This window comes from Balaenoptera ricei, chromosome 1, assembly GCF_028023285.1.
Source record: "Balaenoptera ricei isolate mBalRic1 chromosome 1, mBalRic1.hap2, whole genome shotgun sequence".
NCBI classification, from domain to species: Eukaryota; Metazoa; Chordata; class Mammalia; order Artiodactyla; family Balaenopteridae; genus Balaenoptera; species Balaenoptera ricei.
The window spans coordinates 16,432,405-16,453,614 of NC_082639.1; the positions used below are offsets into that span (position 1 = coordinate 16,432,405).

Here is a 21,210-nt window from a genome sequence, read left to right on the forward strand (position 1 = left end):
GGCTGGTGTCACCTTTGCAAGCAAGTCACCTTCACACATAGATATAGTGATCACTATGGTGAACATCCAGCCTCAAACTGGAACCAATCTGAATGTCTGACAACTGGGGAATGGTGAGTAAATAATCATATTTATACTTGATGGAATATTATGTAGCCATGAAAAATGAGACCTGCAGAGGGTCTGGGATGATATGGGGAAGGTGCTTATGATAAAGGTCAAGGGAAAAGCAGACTATACACGTGTTCACAATGATGGGGAAAAAAGGAACCATGTATTAGAAAATCCATCTCTTGCTCTCTCTCTCACATACATGCTTCTCTCTACAAACACACATACACATCCCATAAGATCAACATGAGTGTTTTGGGTAATTTCAATTTTTCTCTGTAGTTAAAAACATTTCTGCAACAAATCTTTACAATTAAAAAACCATAGGAGGAACCAAGATGGCAGAGTAGAAGGACGTGCTCTCACTCCCTCTTGTGAGAACACCAGAATCACAACTAGTGGCTGGACAATCATTGACAGGAAGACACTGGAACTCACCAAAAAAGATACCCCACATCCAAAGACAAAGGAGAAGCCACAATGAGACGGTAGGAGGGGTGCAATCACGGTAAAATCAAATCCCATAACTGCTGGGTGGGTGACTCACAGACTGGTGAACGCTTATACCACAGAAGTCCACCCACTGGAGTGAAGGTTCTGAGCCCCCCGTCAGGCTTCCCAACCTGGGGGTCCGGCAATGGGAGGAGGAATTCATAGAGAATCAGACTTTGAAGCCTAGTGGGAATTGATTGCAAGACTTCGACAGGACTGGGGGAAACAGAGACCCCACTCTTGGAGGGCACACACAAAGTAGTGTGCACATCGGGACCCAGGGGAAGGAGCAGTGACCCCGGGGGAGACTAAACCAGACCTACCTGCTAGTGTTGGAAGGTCTCCTGCAGAGGTGGGGGGTGGCTCTGTTTCACCGTGGGGACAAGGACACTGGCAGCAGAAGTTCTGGGAAGTACTCCTTGGCGTGAGCCCTCCCAGAGTCTGTCATCAGCCCCACCAAAGAGCCCAGGTAGGCTCCAGTGTTGGTTGCCTCAGGCAAAACAACCAACAGGGAGGGAACCCAGCCCCACCCATCAACAGTCAAGTGGATTAAAGTTTTACTGAGCTCTGCCCACCACAGAAACAGTCAGCTCTACCCACCACCAGAGCCTCCCATCAAGCCTCTTAGATAGACTCAACCTCTGGAGGGCAGACAGCAGAAGCAAGAAAAACTACAATCCTGCAGCCTGTGGAACAAAAACCACATTCACAGAAAGATTGACAAGATGAAAAGGCAGAGGGCTATGTACCAGATGAAGGAACAAGATAAAACCCCAGAAAAACAACTAAATGAAGTGGAGATAGGCAACCTTCCAGAAAAAGAATTCAGAATAATGATAGTGAAGATGATCCAGGACCTCGGAATAAGAATGGAGGTAAAGATCGAGAAGACGCAAGAAATGTTTAACAAAGACCTAGAAGAATTAAAGAACAAACAAACAGAAATGAACAATACAATAACCGAAATGAAAACTACACTAGAAGCAATCAATAGCAGAATAACTGAGGCAGAAGAACAGATAAGTGACCTGGAAGACAGAATGGTAGAATTCACTGCTGCGGAAGAGACTAAAGAAAAAAGAATGAAAAGAAATGAGGACAGCCTAAGAGACCTCTGGGACAACATTAAATGCAACAACATTTGCATTATAGGGGTCCCAGAAGGAGAAGAGAGAGAGAAAGGACCAGAGAAAATATTTGAAGAGATTAGAGTCGAAAACTTCCCTAACGTGGGGAAGGAAATAGCCACCCAAGTCCAGGAAGCGCAGAGAGTCCCATACAGGATAAACCCAAGGAGAAACACGCTGAGACACATAGTAATCAAACTGGCAAAAATTAAAGACAAAGAAAAATTATTGAAAACGGCAAGGGGAAAACAACAAATAACATACAAGGGAACTCCCATAAGGTTAACAGCTGATTTCTCAGCAGAAACTCTACAAGCCAGAAGGGAGTGGCATGATATACTTAAAGTGATGAAAGGGAAGAACCTACAACCAAGATTACTCTACCCAGCAAGGATCTCATTTAGATTTGATGGAGAAATCAAAAGATTTACAGACAAGAAAAGCTAAGAGAATTCAGCACCACCAAACCAGCTCTACAACAAATGCTAAAGGAACTTCTCTAAGTGGAAAACACAAGAGAAGAAAAGGACCTACAAAAACAAACCCAAAACAATTAAGAAAATGGTCATAGGAACATACATATCGATAAGTACCTTAAACATGAATGGATTAAATACTCCAACCAAAAGACACAGGCTCGCTGAATGGATACAAAAACAAGACCCATATATATATAGGCTGTCTACAAGAGACCCACTTCAGACCTAGGGACACATACAGACTGAAAGTGAGGGGATGGAAAAAGATATTCCATGCAAATGGAAATCAAAAGAAAGCTGGAGTAGCTATACTCATATCAGATAAAATAGACTTTAAAATAAAGAATGTTACAAGAGGACTTCCCTGGTGGCGCAGTGGTTAAGAATCCGCCTGCCAATGCAGGGGACATGGGTTCGAACCCTGATCCGGGAAGATTTCACATGCTGTGGAGTAACTAAGCCCGTGCGCCACGACTACTGAGCCTGTGCTCTAGAGCCCGCGAGCCACAACTACTGAGCCCGCGAGCCACAACTACTGAGCCCACATGCCACAACTACTGAAGCCCGCGCGCCTAGAGCCCGTGCTCCGCAACAAGAGAAGCCACGACAATGAGAAGCCCGCGCACTACAACGAAGAGTAGCCCCTGCTTGCCACAACTAGAGAAAGCTCGCGTGCAGCAACGAAGACCCAACACAGCCATAAATAAATAAATAAATAAATTAAAAAAAAAAAAAAAAGAATGTTACAAGAGACAAGGAAGGACACTACATAATGATCAAGGGATCAATTCAAGAAGAAGATATAACAATTATAAATATATATGCACCCAACATAGGAGCACCTCAATACATAAGGCAACTGCTAACAGCTATAAAAGAGGAAATCGACAGTACCACAATAATAGTGGGGGACTTTAACACCTCCCTTACACCAATGGACAGATCATCCAAAATGAAAATAAATAAGGAAACAGAAGCTTTAAATGACACAATAGACCAGATAGATTTAATTGATATTTATAGGACATTCCATCCAAAAACAGCAGATTACACTTTCTTCTCAAGTGTGCACGGAACATTCTCCAGGATAGATCACATCTTGGGTCACAAATCAAGCCTCAGTAAATTTAAGAAAATTGAAATCATATCAAGCATCTTTTCTGACCACAACGCTATGAGATTAGAAATGAATTACAGGGAAAAAAACGTAAAAAAGACAAACACATGGAGGCTAAACAATACGTTACTAAATAACCAAGAGATCACTGAAGAAATCAAAGAGGAAATCAAAAAATACCTAGAGACAAATGACAATGAAAACACGACGATCCAAAACCTATGGGATGCAGCAAAAGCAGTTCTAAGAGGGAAGTTTATAGCAATACAATCCTACCTAAGGAAACAAGAAAAATCTCAAGTAAACCATCTAACCTTACACCTAAAGGAACTAGAGAAAGAAGAACAAACAAAACCCAAAGTTAGCAGAAGGGAAGAAATCATAAAGACCAGAGCAGAAATAAATGAAATAGAAACAAAGAAAACAATAGCAAAGATCAATAAAACTAAAAGCTGGTTCTTTGAGAAGATAAACAAAATTGATAAGCCATTAGCCAGATTCATCAAGAAAAAGAGGGAGAGGACTCAATCAATAAAATTAGAAATGAAAAAGGAGAAGTTACAACAGATGCCGCAGAAATACAAAGCATCCAAAGAGACTACTACAAGCAACTCTATGCCAATAAAATGGACAACCTGGAAGAAATGGACAAATTCTTAGAAAGGTATAACCTTCCGAGACTGAACCAAGAAGAATCAGAAAATATGAACAGACCAATCACAAGTAATGAAATTGAAACTGTGATTAAAAATCTTCCAACAAACAAAAGTCCAGGACCAGATGGCTTCACAAGTGAATTCTATCAAACATTTAGAGAAGAGCTAACACCCATCCTTCTCAAACTCTTCCAAAAAATTGCAGAGGAAGGAACACTCCCAAACTCATTCTATGAGGCCACCATCACCCTGATACCAAAACCAGACAAAGATAGTACAAAACAACAAAATTACAGACCAATATCACTGATGAATAGAGATGCAAAAATCCTCAACAAAATACTAGCAAACAGAATCCAACAACACATTAAAAGGATCATACACCACGATCAAGTGGGATTTATCCCAGGGATGCAAGGATTCTTCAATATACGCAAATCAATCAATGTGATACACCATATTAACAAACTGAAGAATAAAAACCATATGAACATCTCAATAGATGCAGAAAAAGCTTTTGACAAAATTCAACACCCATTTATGATAAAAACTCTCCAGAAAGTGGGCATAGAGGGAACCTACCTCAACATAATAAAGGCCATATACGACAAACCCACAGCAAACATCATTCTCAATGGTGAAAAACTGAAAGCATTTCCTCCAAGATCAGGAACGAGACAAGGATGTCCACTCTCACCACTATTATTCAACATAGTTTTGGAAGTCCTAGCCATGGCAATCAGAGAAGAAAAAGAAATAAAAGAAATACAAATTGGAAAAGAAGACGTAAAACTGTCACTGTTTGCAGATGACATGATACTATACATAGAGAATCCTAAAAATGCCACCAGAAAACTACTAGAGCTAATCAATGAATTTGGTAAAGTAGCAGGATACAAAATTAATGCACAGAAATCTCTTGCATTCCTATACACTAATGATGAAAAATCTGAAAGAGAAATTATGGAAACACTCCCATTTACCATTGCAACAAAAAGAGTAAAATACCTAGGAATAAACCTACCTAGGGAGACAAAAGACTGTATGCAGAATACTATAAGACACTGATGAAAGAAGTTAAAGATGATACCAACAGATGGAGAGATATACCATGTTCTTGGATTGGAAGAATCAATATTGTGAAAATGAATATACTACCCAAAGCAATCTACAGAGTCAATGCAATCCCTATCAAATTACCAATCGCATTTTTTACAGAACTAGAACAAATCATCTTAAAATTTGTATGGAGACACAAAAGACCCCGAATAGCCAAAGCAGTCTTGAGGGAAAAAAACGGAGCTGGAGGAATCAGACTCCCTGACTTCAGACTATACTACAAAGCTACAGTAATCAAGACAATATGGTACTGGCACAAAAACAGAAACATAGATCAATGGAACAAGGTAGAAAGCCCAGAGATAAACCCAGGCACCTATGGTCAACTAATCTATGACAAAGGAGGCAAAGATACACAATGGAGAAAAGACAGTCTCTTCAATAAGTGGTGCTGGGAAAACTGGACAGCTACATGTAAAAGAATGAAATTAGAATACTCCCTCACACCATACACAAAAATAAACTCAAAATGGATTCGAGACCTAAATGTAAGACCGGACACTATAAAACTCTTAGAGGAAAACATAGGAAGAACACTCTTTGACATAAATCACAGCAAGATCTTTTTTGATCCACCTCCTAGAGTCATGGAAATAAAAACAAAAATAAACAAATGGGACCTAATGAAACGTCAAAGCTTTTGCACAGCAAAGGAAACCATAAACAAGACAAAAAGACAACCCTCAGAATGGGAGAAAATATTTGCAAACGAATCAATGGACAAAGGATTAATCTCCAAAATATATAAACAGCTCATTCAGCTCAATATTAAAGAAACAAACAACCCAATCCAAAAATGGGCAGAAGACTTAAATAGACATTTCTCCAAAGAAGACATACAGATGGCCAAGAAGCACATGAAAATATGCTCAACATCACTAATTATTAGAGAAATGCAAATCAAAACTACAATGAGGTATCACCTCACACCAGTTAGAATGGGCATCATCAGAAAATCTACAAACAACAAATGCTGGAGAGGGTGTGGAGAAAAGGGAACCCTCTTGCACTGTTGGTGGGAATGTAAATTGATACAGCCACTATGGAGAACAATATGGGGGTTCCTTAAAAAACTAAAAATAGAATTACCATATGATCCAGCAATCCCACTACTGGGCATATACCCAGAGAAAACCGTAATTCAAAAAGACACATGCACCCCAATGTTCATTGCAGCACTATTTACAATAGCCAGGTCATGGAAGCAACCTAAATGCCCATCGACAGACGAATGGATAAAGAAGTTGTGGTACATATGTACAATGGAATATTACTCAGCCATAAAAAGGAACGAAATTGAGTCATTTGTTGAGACGTGGATGGATCTAGAGACTGTCATACAGAGTGAAGTAAGTCAGAAAGAGAAAAACAAATATCGTATATTAACGCATGTATGTGGAACCTAGAAAAGTGGTACAGATGAACCGGTTTGCAGGGCAGAAGTTGAGACACAGATGTAGAGAACAAACGTATGGACACCAAGGGGGGAAAACTGCAGTGGGGTGGGGATGGTGGTGTGCTGAATTGGGCAATTGGGATTGACATGTATACACTGATGTGTATAAAAGTGATGACTGATAAGAACCTTCAGTACAAACAAACAAAACAACCCACTAATACTAAACTGTCTTTGGGTTATTTGTATGGAAATATGTTAATATAAATGTTTCAGACATTATATGAAATTTGTAAAAAAAAAAAAAGATCCTGCATGCCACAAAGAAGATCCCACGTGCCGCAACTAAGACCGGGCACAGCACAAATTAATTAATTAATTAATTATTTTAAAAAAAGTATTAAGCTTTCAATGTTCCTCACAGTATTCAAAATAAACTTCAGATTTCTTCACTCAAAACATAACAAAGCAAAACAAAACAAAAACCATAGGACTTCCTTGGTGGTCCAGTGGTTAAGAATCTGCCTTCCAACGCAGGGGACACAGGTTCAATCCCTGGTGGTAGAACTAAGATTCCACATGCCGGGGGGCGACTAAGGCTGCGCGCTCTACAGCCTGCATGCCACAACTAGAGAGCCCACGTGCTGCAACTAAGACCTGACGCAGCCAAATAAATAAATAATTAAGTTAAAAAAATTTATTTATTATTTTTGCCTGTGTCGGGTCTTCATTGCTGCACGTGGGCTTTCTCTAGTTGCGGCGAGCGGGGGCTACTCTTCATTGTGGGGCATGGGTTTCTCATTGTGGTGGCTTCTCTTGTTGCGGAGCACGGGCTCTAGGTGCACGGGCTTCAAGAGTTGTGGTGTGTGGGCTCAGTAGTTGTGGCTCGCGGGCTCTAGAGCTCAGGCTCAGTAGTTGTGGTGCACAGGCTTGGTTGCTCTGCGGCATGTGGTATCTTCCTGGACCAGGGCTCAAACCCGCGTCCCCTCCACTGGCAGGTGGACTCCTAACCACTGCGCCACCAGGGAAGCCCACTAAATAAATATTTTTTAAAAATCATAAATATTAACTAAATTATTAGCTAACATTTACTGAGTCCCATTCAGTGTCAGGCACTGTGTTAAAATACTTCACACAGATTATTTCACTCAGTTCTCTGTATTTGTATCCCCATTTTATGGATGAGGAAAATGAACCCGAAAAAGGGAAAGAAACATGCCCAAGGCTACCAAGCTGGCGGGCGGAGGAGCCTGGGTACCCTGCAGCCTCTCACAAAAGCCAGCCCAGGGCCCATGCTCCTAGTCAGTGTGGCCCCCGTCCTAGCTGAGGAGAGGGGCCGTGTGTGACCAAGAGGCTGCCCACGAGAGGCCCATCCCAGGCGGCCGGGTGCCCTTACCATTTGTCTGTGTTGTTGATGAGGGTGGAGACCTGGCTCAGGTACTCTTTGTCGTAGACGACTATAGGCTCGGATTCATTGATCTCCACGGGGTAGAAGATGGTGTTGAGGAACGGCAGCCAGTTGATGGCGGGCGCCAAGGCCTGGAAGGGAAGCAGACAGCGTGACTCTGGCTGGGCTCTTCTCCTCAGAGACCAGGACTCTAGGTCGTTCTTCTGAAGAAGGCGCCATCGAGTCCTCACCGCGGACAAAGCAAAGAGCTGGGCGCTGGCTGACGGTGCACTGGGCAGATGTCAAACCCAGGCTGGCTGACTGTTGTCAGAGATGCTGTACATAAAACTGTAAGGCACCAAACACCAAACTGTAACTTGAAATGGAATAAGAGGAGACACAGTGACAGCAGCGGCAGCCACTGTTGGTCAAGCCCCTCCAGTGCCAGGTGCCACCATCAGTGACACACATCTTCTCTCAGTTGGACCTCATGACAAGCCTAGGTGGTAGGTACCATTATCCCCATTTTACTGATGAAGAAACTGAGCCTCAGAGGGGTCTGTAATGGATGTGTGTAGAATCTGGAGCCAACTTCCTGGGTTCATACGCTTTCTAGCTGTGTGACCTGGAGTAAGTGGATGAGCCCCTCTGTGCCCTCGGGATCTCATCTGAAAAGTGAGGCTCATCATCATCATAAAACCCACCCCACAGGGTTAGTGTGAGAATTAAACAAGTAATCCTGTCTGTTCTACTCAACATGTGGTCCTGTAACATCAACTAGATTCTATATGATCAGTCTTCTGTATGATTGGTAACTACAAGAATAACAGCAGTAGAGTGCATAGAATTCTCTGGTCCACAGCAGGTCTTTCTCAGCCATGGGATCTGGAAAAGCAAGCATAGGATGATAACCTCAGCAAGAGAGTAAAAGCCCTCAGCTCAGCCGATGCCCACACAGGAAGCCAGTCAGCTCTATTTTAAGATAATTTAAAAGGAGCACCTGCACACAACCCTCCCCACAGAGGCACATGCCACTTTGCATAACTCTCAACTCCCAGAGGGCTGCACTTGCCCTTGGCCCGCCTAACGGCAGCCCCACTGCATAGAGCTCCCATCTGTCTGTCTTCGGGGTCTCCGCGTCCACAGCCAGGAGTTCCATTTCCCACCAGGCAGCCTCCAGCCACGCGAGCTATTTCTCACGGTTCCAATTACTGTCTTGTGAGTGTTTTGATGACCAAGTGGCACAACTTTAAAAAAAAAACTGTGGTAACATAAAATTTACCACCTTAGCCATGTTTAAGTGTACAGTTCAGCGGCATTAAGTATAATATATTCATGTTGTGCAACCATCACCACAATCCATCCACAGATTTCATCTTGCAAAACTGAAACTCTGAATCTATTAAACAATAACTCCCCCCATCCCCCTCCCTCGCCCTAGGCAACCACCATTCTACTTTCTGTCTGTGAACCTGACTACTCTATATACCTCATCTAAGTGGATCCGTGCAGTATTTGTCCTTGTGTGACTGGCTTATTTAACTTAGCATAATGTCCTCAAGTTACACAGCTTCTGAATGGACTGCTCTAGTCCTATTTTCCCCATATGTTCTGTTCTTTTCAGTTCTTTTCAGTCCTGTAGCTTTACAGGATGCAAGGTTTTTCAGGACTGCATATACTGTTACAGCAAAACTGCCTGTAATGTCAATGGTATCTGGTATTTAGCAAGCACTCAATCAGTGCTAGCTATTATAATCATTGATTAGCTATTATAATCATTGCTCAAAGCCTCCCGAGAGTGGTCCTGGGACTGATTCCAAATTCTGTTCTTTGTTCCCTTGAAAATGGGCAAAATGCAAGACAAATAAAGGAAGCGAGAGATGCCTTATAAATGGCCTTCATACGGGAAGATCAATTAAGAACGTAAAATCAATCTGTGACATCAATGAATCTATAACCTGCTGGTAAATACTTATAATGTTCTCAGTGACAGAGGCAGCCATAAAAACCTCCCACTTGACAGTCTCTCTGGTTTTAAAGGGCAGCTCAGCTGCTGGGGAACAAGGACCTCAAAGGACTGAGGAGGGCAGGTCCCGTGGGCAGTGGTGTGCTAGTAAACATTTAACAACTGGCTCTCAGTGATGGCGGATAATTTGCATTGCCACCATGACCTATTGCAAACTACCCACAGAGTTAGGAAGAGCTGTGCCCAGTGGGCCCCAGTACATCCCCACCTGCCTGGCACCAAGATGAGCTGGGAAGAGCCCTGTTTTGGAGAAGACCTAGATTGGGGTCCCCACCATGAACCAGCTCTGGACCTCAAGTCACTTTGCAGCCTTTCTCTCAAATGGAGACAAAAATCCCTGCCAAGGGTGGGCTGCTCTGTGCCTCTCGGGACAGCTTATGCAATAAATCGAGCTTCTTTTTTCCCCTAACTTGTCCATTCCTCCCTCTCTTCCTGGCAGGAGCTCCTTAAGCAGGTGACCTCTGGGGCTCCCCATCAAATTTCTGTGGCTGCAAAACTTGAAGGTGTCCAGGTGAGATGGTCAAACAGGGCTCAACACTTAGAGCCACCTGACAGTGTGACCTGCTGGCAAAGCCCCCCGGGAAAATCGCCAAGTTTACAAAATGTCTCTGTTTATACAATTAACAAGAGCTTCATAAACTGCAGGTGATTGGAACTCTCTGATCAGGGTACAGATATAGGAGATGATAAATCCCCGTGTACTTAACACAAGCCCTGTTCCTTTAGGGAGAGCAGGTGTTCTGTGCAGGCAAATTCCCACAACTCTGAAAACAGGGTGCATGTTGAATACCAGGATTTTCACATTTTCAGTCTTTACTGCTTTAGTGAACACCTAACTTAAACCCGAGTGCCTGGGTCCATCTCCATGGAGACGGCTCTTTTAACCAACCAGGACATTCCACTTGTGACTCGAAGCCTTTGGGGCACACAGATGAGCTCTATTTTCCACACCCGCAGCCAAAGAGTACCGCTGGTCACCAAGCACCCAGCTCAAGTAGGCTTGCAAAAGTGGGAGAGGAAAGAGGATGCCCCCAGGCTCTATCTCAGCTGAAGAATTTAGAGCAGAGGATGGGGCTCATTCCCAATCAACTTTTGGTGTGGAAGGTCCTAGAAAGGAACAGGAAGGTCCTCAAGCCTCTAGAGAAGCAACAGAAGGATGTTTGATTCATGGGTCTGAATTCAGACTCTGCTGCTGCGGGCTTGCCTGGAACCACCGTGTATTCCTAGAACCACACTGTGAAAGGCTGGGGCGCCTTTCCCTGAGCCTCCTGGAGTCTGGGAAGAAAACCAAATTTCCAGATACCAGGGAACAGAAAGACATTCTCTGTCCAACGGTGGAATGAATCAAATTGGTTTAGGGCTGGCGACGTGGGCTGTCATTACGGATGACACAGGAATAATACTAAGATCGATTACTGTAATATGTTCGAATTGCATGTCAGTTTACAAGATAAGATCTCATCCTTTGCCTTATCTCACCGTCATGCAACCCCATGGGCAGGGCAGGCCCATTCTCATCCAGGACACCAGGCTTCAGGGGTCCAGGAATTCTTTAAACACTAGACATAATTCTTTTATATGTAACCATGTCCATTTCTTCTGGGAGATGCGCCACAGTTTTCAACCTGTCCTCAAAGAATTCTGTGACTTAAAGTTAAGAACCACTGCCCCTTATGAGGACAGGGGCTGTCCCTCATTTGTCTCAGTGTTCTGCAACGGAGCAGGTGTAAATGAGCAAGCAAAGCCCATTTTACAAGGAAGGAAACCAAGGCTCAAAGAGGGGGTTATGTGACTTGCCCAAGGCTCGCGGTGGGGCTGGGCCAGAGCAGTCTTCTGACTCCAAGCCCAGGACTCACACAATTCCAGGCTGCCGCCTCTGCTGAAATCCTCCCCACCCTGGCAGCTCTGTAGCTGGGAGGGAGGAAAAGCCTTTCCTTGCTTGCTTGGAAGAATAGAGCAAAAGCAATGGTGAAAAGACATCTGGGGGCAGAGCCTGCAAGCCACGCTGGGGCAGATGTGCCCAGGGCTACTGTGCTTTCTCGGCCACTCTCGGGCTGTCAGTTGGCTTCGTGGCCACTGCAGGGGGGGGGAGGGACTGCTGGAGCCCTTCTGGGCTGAGAACTGGGCAGCTGGAGCAAACCAAATCATGTTGCACAAACAGCATCTCCCTCGACTTCCTGGCCTCGGAGCGGAAAAACAGTGCCAGATGGTGCCCAGCACAGGCTGCTGATCTCCATAACAATCCACTCAGCACCACTCCCCCTGATGCCAGCTTCTCTGGGGACCTAAAGGGCAGCTGGCACCCAGAAGGAGGCCAGGCTCTCTTGCCCTCATCCCCAGCCTTTGTGTGGGCTGCACCTCTGCCTGGGACACTCAGTCAGCCTGGCTCTTGCTCACTTATTCATTAGACTCACCCTCCCTGACATAGCTCTGCCCCTGGCCCCAGTGCCCTGCTTCTTCTGCCCAAAGCACTCGGCAATGAGATTGAGCTTGTTTCCTCGTTGGTGTCCCTTACTCGCCTGGAAGCACGTCAAGAGCAAGGCCCCAAGGTAGCCCCACAGACACTTGTTGGAGGGAGGGATGGAGAGAGAAAAAGGGGTAGGGACCTAGGTGTTCTTCCCTAAAGCAGCAGAAATGAGCCAAACTCTAATGGATGGGCAGGACTCGGCTGGGCAGAGGAAGAGTGAAGCCTCAACACAGGTGGCCTGGACATTCTTCCTAGCAGGGAAGCATGGCCTAGCCAAGCATTCCTGGGCGATGGCAGGAAATAGGAAGATTGACTAAGGCCATTCTGCTGATTCCTCTGTGACCCCAGAGCCTGGGGGAAGGCTAGACACCAACATGCCATGAACTGGAAAGAAGGAACTGGCAGGCAATCAACTCACTACCTGCAAGTCCCAAGCAGCCACCAGGGGGCAGGCTTTGGTAGAGGCTGACCTACAGAAGAGACATCGACTTCTCAGAAGGGTACACCCAGTGCAGAGAGCGTCACAGTTCTGACCCCAACCCTGTTACAGCTCCAGGAGGTCACCAGGGGTCGTGGTCAGAAGCAGAGCTCCAGTGAGCCAAGCCTGAGTCCAGGTCCCAGCTCCCCTGCCACTTAGGAGCCTAGAGGCCTTGAGCACATCACCTAACCTCCTGGCTCGGAAAAGGGAGGTGACATCAGAACTCAACCTTCACGTTTACTGGCTGTGCATCAGGCTTGATGTACTTGAGCTTGAGAGACTGGAAATGCCCAATCAATGTGAGCCAGTATTATCATGACCACAGAGTCTCCCCAGGTGGCTGCGGTTTCAGAAAAGCAGACTGGCATAGGGCAAGAGACTGGCTTTGGCTGGTCCCTGGCTATGTGGCCTTCAGCAGGCAACTCTAATTCTCTAAGCCTCAGTTCCGTCTGTGAACTGGGGACAGCAACCATCCCTGCTTCATGGGGTTGCTCTGAGGGTCTGGTGAAGGGGGTGTAAACACCCCAGTCCAGTGCCCTCCATCCTGAATTCTGTGCTGCCTCAGCCTCCGCGTCAGCAGAGCTCAGCTACCTGCAGTTCGGCTGCCGTCACTTTGTGGTAGATGAGCTCCTCGTCCCGGCGCTTCTCCTGGGGGATGGTGATGTTGGCCAGCGCTGTCTCAAAGTCCAGGATCTGCTGCATCTGGGGCCGGATGGTGTCCTCGTCCCCTCCGCCCAGCAGCTTTCCCAGCTGGACCATGTAGTTCAGGTATCCCATCAGCACCTGTGGGACCCAGCACCCCCATCCGTCAGTGGCTGCTACCCACTGCCCACTGGACAAGGGGGGCAGGGCGGGGCAGGCCAGCTGCAGCCCCGTGCAGGGAGCCACGGGGCTGGGGGGTTTCACCCAGGACACCCGCTGGAAACCAGCTTCAAGAATGGTTTTGGCAGTGCACCCCTTCACTGGTTCCCCATGGCCCTCAGGATAAAGCCCACAAAGGTCCCCAAGTGGGTTGGTCCCTGCTGTCCCAGCCCATACTCTCTCCTCGATGCTCATCACATGGAAGCCACCAATGGGGCCATCGCTCAGTTCCTGGAACGCACTTCTGATCCACCCTTGCTCTACCAGGCCCTCAGATTTGAATTAGGTCCCCAGGTTACTTTCTCAGCTCACCCTTCCCTTCTCACAATTTATCATCGTGCCTCTAATCGGGTGGTTAGTTACTCAACATCTGCCTCCCCTCCCAGACTCGAAGCCCCATGGGGCAGGGACCAAGCTGGTCTTGTTCACCACTATCTCCCTAGCATCAGGCACTTGGTAGGCACTTGCTCAATACAAGTGGGTGGGATCATGAATGGACAGTCGACGAACCTCAGGCCAGGTCTCCCTAGGACATCACGGGAGGCAGCCAGGGGGAGGGAAAGGTGTGGGCTTTGGAGTTATCGGATCTGGATGAGAATCTCAGCCTCACCACTGACGACTGGCTGTGTGACCTTGATAAGGTCACTTAGCATCTCTGAGCCTTATTTCCTCCTCTGTAACAGGCCAGGTAAAAATAATACCCATGTGACACATAAGGCGAATGAAGTTCAGAGATGTTCAGTATATGCAGGGTTACTGGGAAGGCCAGAGGTGATGGGTATATAAGGTGGTGGGCGTTATCATTGCCTCGCTCTAGAATGGGGACAAATGACACCTGTCCCCTGTGCCCATGGTGCCTGAATATGCAAGAGCCTTACTCTAGAATGGGGACAAATGATACCCTTCCCCTGCCTGGGACTGCCAGGTAAGCGACACCTCTATGCTCCTCTAGCTTCAAAGACCCGCAGAGGTGTGTACACTGAGGGAACACCAAGGAGGACGAACCATGGAGAGAGGTGGTCTGGGCGGGAGCCACTCTCTCTGAAGAGGCACACCTACCTTCTCATTCTCGGTTTTGTTCAGGTAATAATCCCTCGAGGGTAAGCCCAGGCCAGACTGGTCCACCTGAAGAGAAAGGCGGGGGTGAGAGAGGATCTCCCGTTGCGCACGCACACCTGCGCACGCACACCTGCGCGCGGTCTCCGTCCGCTCCAGGGACAGCAGGCACATGGCAATGGAGGAGCAGCTCAGGCCCCAGGAGGAGCACAGGCTGGTAGCCGAGGCCACCCCTGGGATGGGCCCCCCAGCGAGGGGACAGACACATGTCGGGCTACATTCCTTCCTACACATGTGGTCAGCCGCGGGGATTTGGGGCCCTTCTGAAGGTCAGATGGAACCACCCTCCTCTTTAAACTCCTTCTAGCCTCGGCAGAGCACTTCTGCTTCATTAAACACTTCCCAAGGTGGTGAGCAGTCCAGAGCCACTGTCACCTTGGTCAAGTTGCCGAACCTGTCTGATCCTCAGGTTCTTTACCTGGAAAATAGGGGAACTATCAAACCCGCAGAGCTGGAATGAGGATTCAAGGAGAGAGTGCCAGTGAGGGCCTTGCTGGGTGCTGGGCAGGTAGGGAGGGTCAATCCCTGATAGCTCCTATCAGAGCCTGGGGCCACACCTTGACATACCTAGAGTAGGTGTTGCTATAGTTCATCTGACTGATAAGGAAATTTCATCTCAGAGAGGTTGAGGCACTTGCCCATGGTCACGCAGTGAGTGAGTGGCAGAGGTGGGTGGGAACTTAGCCTTCAGGACCCCCAACCCGGGTTTCTCGCTTCTGCATCTGAGGGTGGGCAGACCAGGGCTGGGGTCCCCTGGGTGTGCTGATACTCAGTCTGGGGCAGGCTCTGGCAGGAAGAGGTGGACTTAAAGCTATTCCGAGCAGCGCCACAAAGGCCAGAGACTGAGCTGGGGTGACCGGGAGGTGACTCCAGCTGTGCCCAGGACTTGACATCACTCCTGGGACCCACAGTAACCAATCAGAACCCCAAAGATTCACCTGTGCTGCAGTGACCCCCACCTACCCAAGGAAGGCAAGCCTGCCCTTTCACAACTTGCCTGCAAAAATCTCACAGTTGGGAGCCTCCAGAAATAACCAAGCTCAGAAACCAGAAGCCTGTCGCCCAAGGGCAGCTCTGCCCTCACGGTCAGGCCCGGCCCTCTCCCCGGGCCTCCAGGCCCCTCACCTGGATCACATTGCTGCTGGAGTTCTTAGAGTCGGCGCTGACATAGACGGAGAAGAAGGGCGAGGTGCGGTAGTGGGACGTCACCACCTGCAGCGTGCCCTGGAAGTTGTCCTTGTCCCAGGGCCCTGTGATGTTCCAGCCCCCGAGCTGTGGAGAGGGAGGGGGGCCGGGGAGGGGATGAGGCGGGATCGGGGGAGACCGGGTGTGGATTCTGACTCTGCGGCTCACTTGCTCTGTGACCCTCTGCAGTCTTCTGACCTCTCTGAGCCTCAGGAGTAAATGAAAGGGCTGGTCTGTCTTCCTTTTTTTCTTTCTCTCTCTCTTCCTCCCTCCCTCCCCCTCCCTCCCTTCCTCCTTCCCTCCCCCTCCCCCCTCCCCCCTCCCTCCCTTCCTTCCTTCCTTCCTTCCTTCCTTCCTTCCTTCCTCCCTCTCTCTCTGTCTCTCTCTCTCTTCCTCCCTCCCTCCCTCCTTTCCCTCATTCCTTCCTCTCTCTCTCTCTCTCTCTCTTCTTCTGGCCGTGCCATGTTGTGCAGCTTGTGGGATCTTAGTTCTCTGACCAGGGATTGAACCCACGCCCCCTGCAGTGGAAGGGCAGAGTCCTAACCACTGGACCGCCAGGGAAGTCCCTGGTCTGTCTTCATTAGGGGTTTCTGACCAGTCATGAAAACATACGGCGGCTGCTCCCTAGGTAGCTGGGGATGGGGATGGGAAGGAGACTTTTCCTGTACTCTGTTCACTTTTGCATACTCAATCACATGAATGTAATTCCTGTTAAAGCAGAAATTCAATTGTGCCTATAAAAGAAGGGTCCTTATTCTTTAAAAGTTTGGTGAGTTAAGGTCTACCAGAGTTTCTCTCTGAGTTGGGATGCTTTTCATCTCCTCAGTCTTCCCTGGTTGGGCACGTGCTGGCACGTGGGGCCTGTGCCAGCGGCGAGGGGCTGTCCCGTCCCAGATGCCCACAGCTCCCCACCCTGCTGCAGTGCCTCCCCTGAGCCCACCTAGGAGGCGGGCCTCCGGGGAGCAGGAGTTCCCCCGAAAACACCCATGGCCACCCTTCTGTGTGCACTGGGCAGCGCGGCCAGCCTTGGGCGTCCCCCCGACCCCCAAGTCCATCCAAGGCTGACTGGAAGGTGCCCAGGAAGAAGAAGCCTCATTCTGCTCAGGGTGAGGGGGGGCCCGGGTCAGCGTGGCCCCCCTCACAGGGAGGGCTCTGTTTCTGATCCCAGACTTTCTGTTGGTCCTTCCAGAACACAGCCCCCCTCACACACAAACATGCCCGCTGAGGAAATAGAAGCAGCAACGTAGAGAAACATCTTCCCTGTAAATAGGGCCCTTGTCCCACTCACAGACACCCAGAGATACATGCATGTGACAGACAGCCCCATACAAATACATCCAGACATTCCCACCTACACAGAGATGTGCATGCACACACACACACACACACTCACTCAGACAACCTGACACACGCCAGCAGACAGACTCCATGATCCAGCTGGGCGAGGTGGCTGGAGGTTTGAGGTGGCTGGGCCCTGGTGGCAGCTAAGAGCTGGGGCAGAAGCCAGGGGGACAGGCTGGTGGCAGGGGCAGGAGGAGATGGGGGAAGGGGGAAGGGAGCAGGGGGCAGGGGTAGGAGATGCGGGGCAGGGGGCAGGCGTAGGAGATGGGGGGCAGAGGCAGGAGGAGATGGGAGGCAGGGGGCAGGGGTAGGAGATGGGGGACAGGGGGCAGGGGTAGGAGATGGGGGACAGGGGCAGGAGGAGATGGGGGAAGGGGGAAGGGGGCAAGGGCAGGAGATGGGGAAGGGGGTAGGGACAGGAGGAGATGTGGCATAGGGGTTCACCTTCTCGATCAGCTCCATCAGGGGTTTGGCCTTGAGCTCCTCAATCCTGGTTTCGTTCATACATGCACGGTAGTATACCTGGGCCTTCCTTTCTGCCTCGCTCACACTGGCCGTGGAGTTTTCTGGAACGACAAGGGACAGCAGTTTGCAACACGCCCCCATTTGCACACTGGGTGGCCCTGGGCGAGTCCCTCTTGGAGCCTCGGTGTTCTCAGCTGTGACAAGAGCTGGGACTTGGGCCCGTGAGCGCAGGTGAGGAACCGCCGCGGTGGGCGTCTGACCGCCGTGGGCAGACTGGAGGGCTCCTCATTCGCTGAGCACAGGTAAGGAGACTGTGCTTCTCCCCCTCTGCTGGATGGGTTCTCAGATGTGCCCCTGGCCTGGCAGCATGGGCCACCCAACGGGAGGACAGTCTGCTTTCCCTGCCGGCCAGCGTGTGACCCAGACACCCCCGGCCGGTGCGTGCGACGGAGACCTGTCTGGTTTTTTTTTCAGATCCCAGAGAACCTTTCTTGTGGTAAAGACAGGGCTTGGACGGAAGCTTTAAGGCCCCGTTCATTACAAACTGACTCTCCGCTTCTTCCTCAGAGGGGCCGGGCATGTTCATCAGACTGAGAGCTGACTCAGAGGCCCTTCGCCGTGTCCCTTCCCGTCCCCCACAAGCGGCATTTCAGTCCCTGGCAGCGGGAGCCTCTGTCCCTTCTCCTTGTCCTTGGTGCCCTGGCCGGGATGCCACCGCTGAGGCCACGCTCCTGCACGGGCACAAGTGGGGGCAGTGTCCCGTCTGCAGCCAGCGAAGGTGATGGTTTCCTGCTGTCCAGGGCACAGAGGATCTGCCTTTCTCTCAGAGCCCTGCTCCAGACCCCCACCCCGCCGGGCCCCCGGTTCCCTCCGCTCCCGCCATTCATTTTGCCGCCCCGCCCCGCTTGGGGAACTCCTCACTGCTCTGGCCACTTTTCCTCATTTCGTTCTCATCCCTCCTGGACCCTGAAACCCCTTCCTTTGCTTCCTTTTCCGGCAGAGCTTTATCCATTCATTCACTGAGCGGGTACTAGCTGCGCACTCTGTGTTAGGCTCTGTGCCAGCTTTGGGGACAAAAAAGACAACGTCCCTGTCTCCATGGAGCTTCCTTTCCAGTGTGAGGACACAAGTAACAAACAAGTAAACACATAAAGAAAAAGCTCCCCCTGGCCTTCTGCATAGGATACTGTCAAACCCCACTCAGCCTTCAAGGCCTCTCAGAGGCCATCTTGCCTATGAAGCTTCTCCTGAGAGGTTCATTCACAAAGGGCCTCAACCCTGAGCACCTACTGGGTGCCAGGCACTGGGCTGGCCACTAGGTTTCATGGACACGATTAAGACCCGCTCCTGCCTCCAGGGAGCTCATGGTCAAATGGTGACACATACATGCAAAGATATGACCTCAAGACAAGATAGTGCTTTGACTAACGCAAATGGTTCTGGAACCCAGAGAAAAGTCACGCCCTTTGGTGGAGTGGGGAGGGGCGGGGGGGGGGCCTTTCTCCAGAGGATATTCTACGATTTGAGCTGGTTCTGAAAGATGAAAAGTTACCCACCAGGTAGAAATGAGGGGAAAGGGTACTGGGTTTGGGGGGAGTGGACAGTATGAGGAAAAGCAAGGAAGCATAAAAAGGCACGGGAGAAAAGAAATGTTTGGTGTAGCCTGTTTCAAAAGGGCTGGAGTCATTTCCTGACCAGCCTAATTAGCTTTCCCAGCCCCTCTCCCGAGAGCTCCTCTGCCCCCCAGTTCTTACCATGAACAGCATCACGGGTGTCAATGGTCAGAGAGCATCAGCCCCCGTCTTGCTGCAGTCAGGGTGACAGCCCTCAACAGGGGATGGGACAAGCCTGGGGCTAGCTGAAGGGAGATACAGAGACAGAGGTCCAGGGGCCTGGGTGCCGAGGATCTGTGGAGGGTACACACAGCCCTGGAGACCACAGGCAACCACTGCTGAGCCCTGGAAACACCCGAGTGTCCCCCAGACCCTACTGGAGCATGAGAAGAGCCTTCTGGAGGGGGAGCGCAGACATGGGGAGAGCTGACTTCGCCCTGCTCCTCAGACTCACGAAGCAGAACATGAGGGAAAGCAGAGCCCCTCCCAGGGGCCTCGTTTCTGTGACAACACCCGCCCCCAGCAGCTAGGCTTTATTTATTTATTTATTTTCCACATCTTTATTGGAGTATAATCGCTTTACGATGGTGTGTTAGTTTCTGCTGTATAACAAAGTGAATCAGCTATATCACCTAGGCTTTTGAAGAATCATCACTGCTCACCAGACTCCAGAAGCAGCATCTGACTCTGGCCATGACCCTGAAATGCCAGGCCAGTGTCGGGGGAGGCGTGTTCTGTGTGCTCTGGCCCACGAAAGGGCCTGGCATCTCCCTCCTCCATGGCCCCAAGGCCACCGAGATAAGAGGCCCAAAGAAAGACTCCCAAGGAACAGCCTGGCTGTGCCGATTACAGCGAGTTCCAGGCGGAACCCCCGTTCCCCGACACCTGTACACAAGCCCCATATGATCGCTGAGAGGAGGGGGAATGCATCGCCTCCCTCTCTCCTTCACTGTCAAGGTCAAACTTCCTTCCTCTCAGCTCCACACCCTGGCTGTTACCTCCGCTTGTTTCCCCACAAATGTTTAGTAAGTTCTGAAGGTTTGGAGGCTGCCGGGCTGGGTGTGGGGAGGCAGCAGGCAACACGGCCATGGGTCTGCCCGCACGGGGCCAGCCTGGCGGGCCAGGCAGACAGCAGTGCAAGCATCGCAAGGCATCTGATTGTACGTGGGGCGACTGCCATGAGGAGAAAGTGCAGGGGGCCTGGAGAGGATGGCAGGGGGCGGCCTGGGAACTCCCTGCCGGAGCCCTGGGGATGAAGGACGAGTTGCACGTGGAGTGTCGGTGGGGGCTGTGCTGGGGCTGCCTCACTCACTAGTGCACGTCCTCGTCGCCCCTGTTCCCCCAGCACCGGCGTGCACACGGCGGCCCTCAGCGACACTTGATGAAAGAACAGAGCTCAGGGTCTGCTTCTGATGAGGAAGGATGCCCTATCTGGGGGATGAGCCCGGTACCGCTGGAGGCTTGCACGGGGAGGAAATGAGGCAGGCCGGGCAGGAATGGACAGGAGTGTGAGCCCCACCAGGGGTTAGCATGTGTCCTCCCCCTCCCTCACCCCGGCTTCCCAAGCTGACGCCGGCTGGGGCAGGAGCCCCAGGAACAGGTAAAGCTCCTCCCCTGCCCCACCGCCGCCCTCTGGCTCCTGTGCCCATCGGGACAACCCATGGCACATTCTCCACCTCCTCTCCTTCCTCCTCACTCACAGGGCACCTACGACCTGGCAGGCTCCTTGGGGGACAGGAGCCGAAGCGAGATGGCCAGGTAAGAGGCCGCTGCA

At 49.8% G+C, this 21,210-nt stretch overlaps 1 protein-coding gene across 3 annotated transcripts in view; it reads right to left on the reverse strand.

Annotated features, from left to right (window-relative positions):
- Window positions 1–21,210, reverse strand: part of ECE1 (endothelin converting enzyme 1) — a 126,708-nt gene that overhangs the window by 19,339 nt on the left and 86,159 nt on the right. For all 3 annotated transcript variants that reach the window (XM_059915446.1, XM_059915454.1, XM_059915437.1), the window contains exons 5-9: window positions 17,803–17,924; window positions 15,958–16,104; window positions 14,776–14,841; window positions 13,447–13,638; window positions 7,894–8,036 (exon numbers count right to left, since the gene is read on the reverse strand). In XM_059915446.1, coding sequence (XP_059771429.1) covers window positions 7,894–8,036; window positions 13,447–13,638; window positions 14,776–14,841; window positions 15,958–16,104; window positions 17,803–17,924 — 670 coding nt within the window. The remainder of the gene's footprint in view (window positions 1–7,893; window positions 8,037–13,446; window positions 13,639–14,775; window positions 14,842–15,957; window positions 16,105–17,802; window positions 17,925–21,210) is intronic.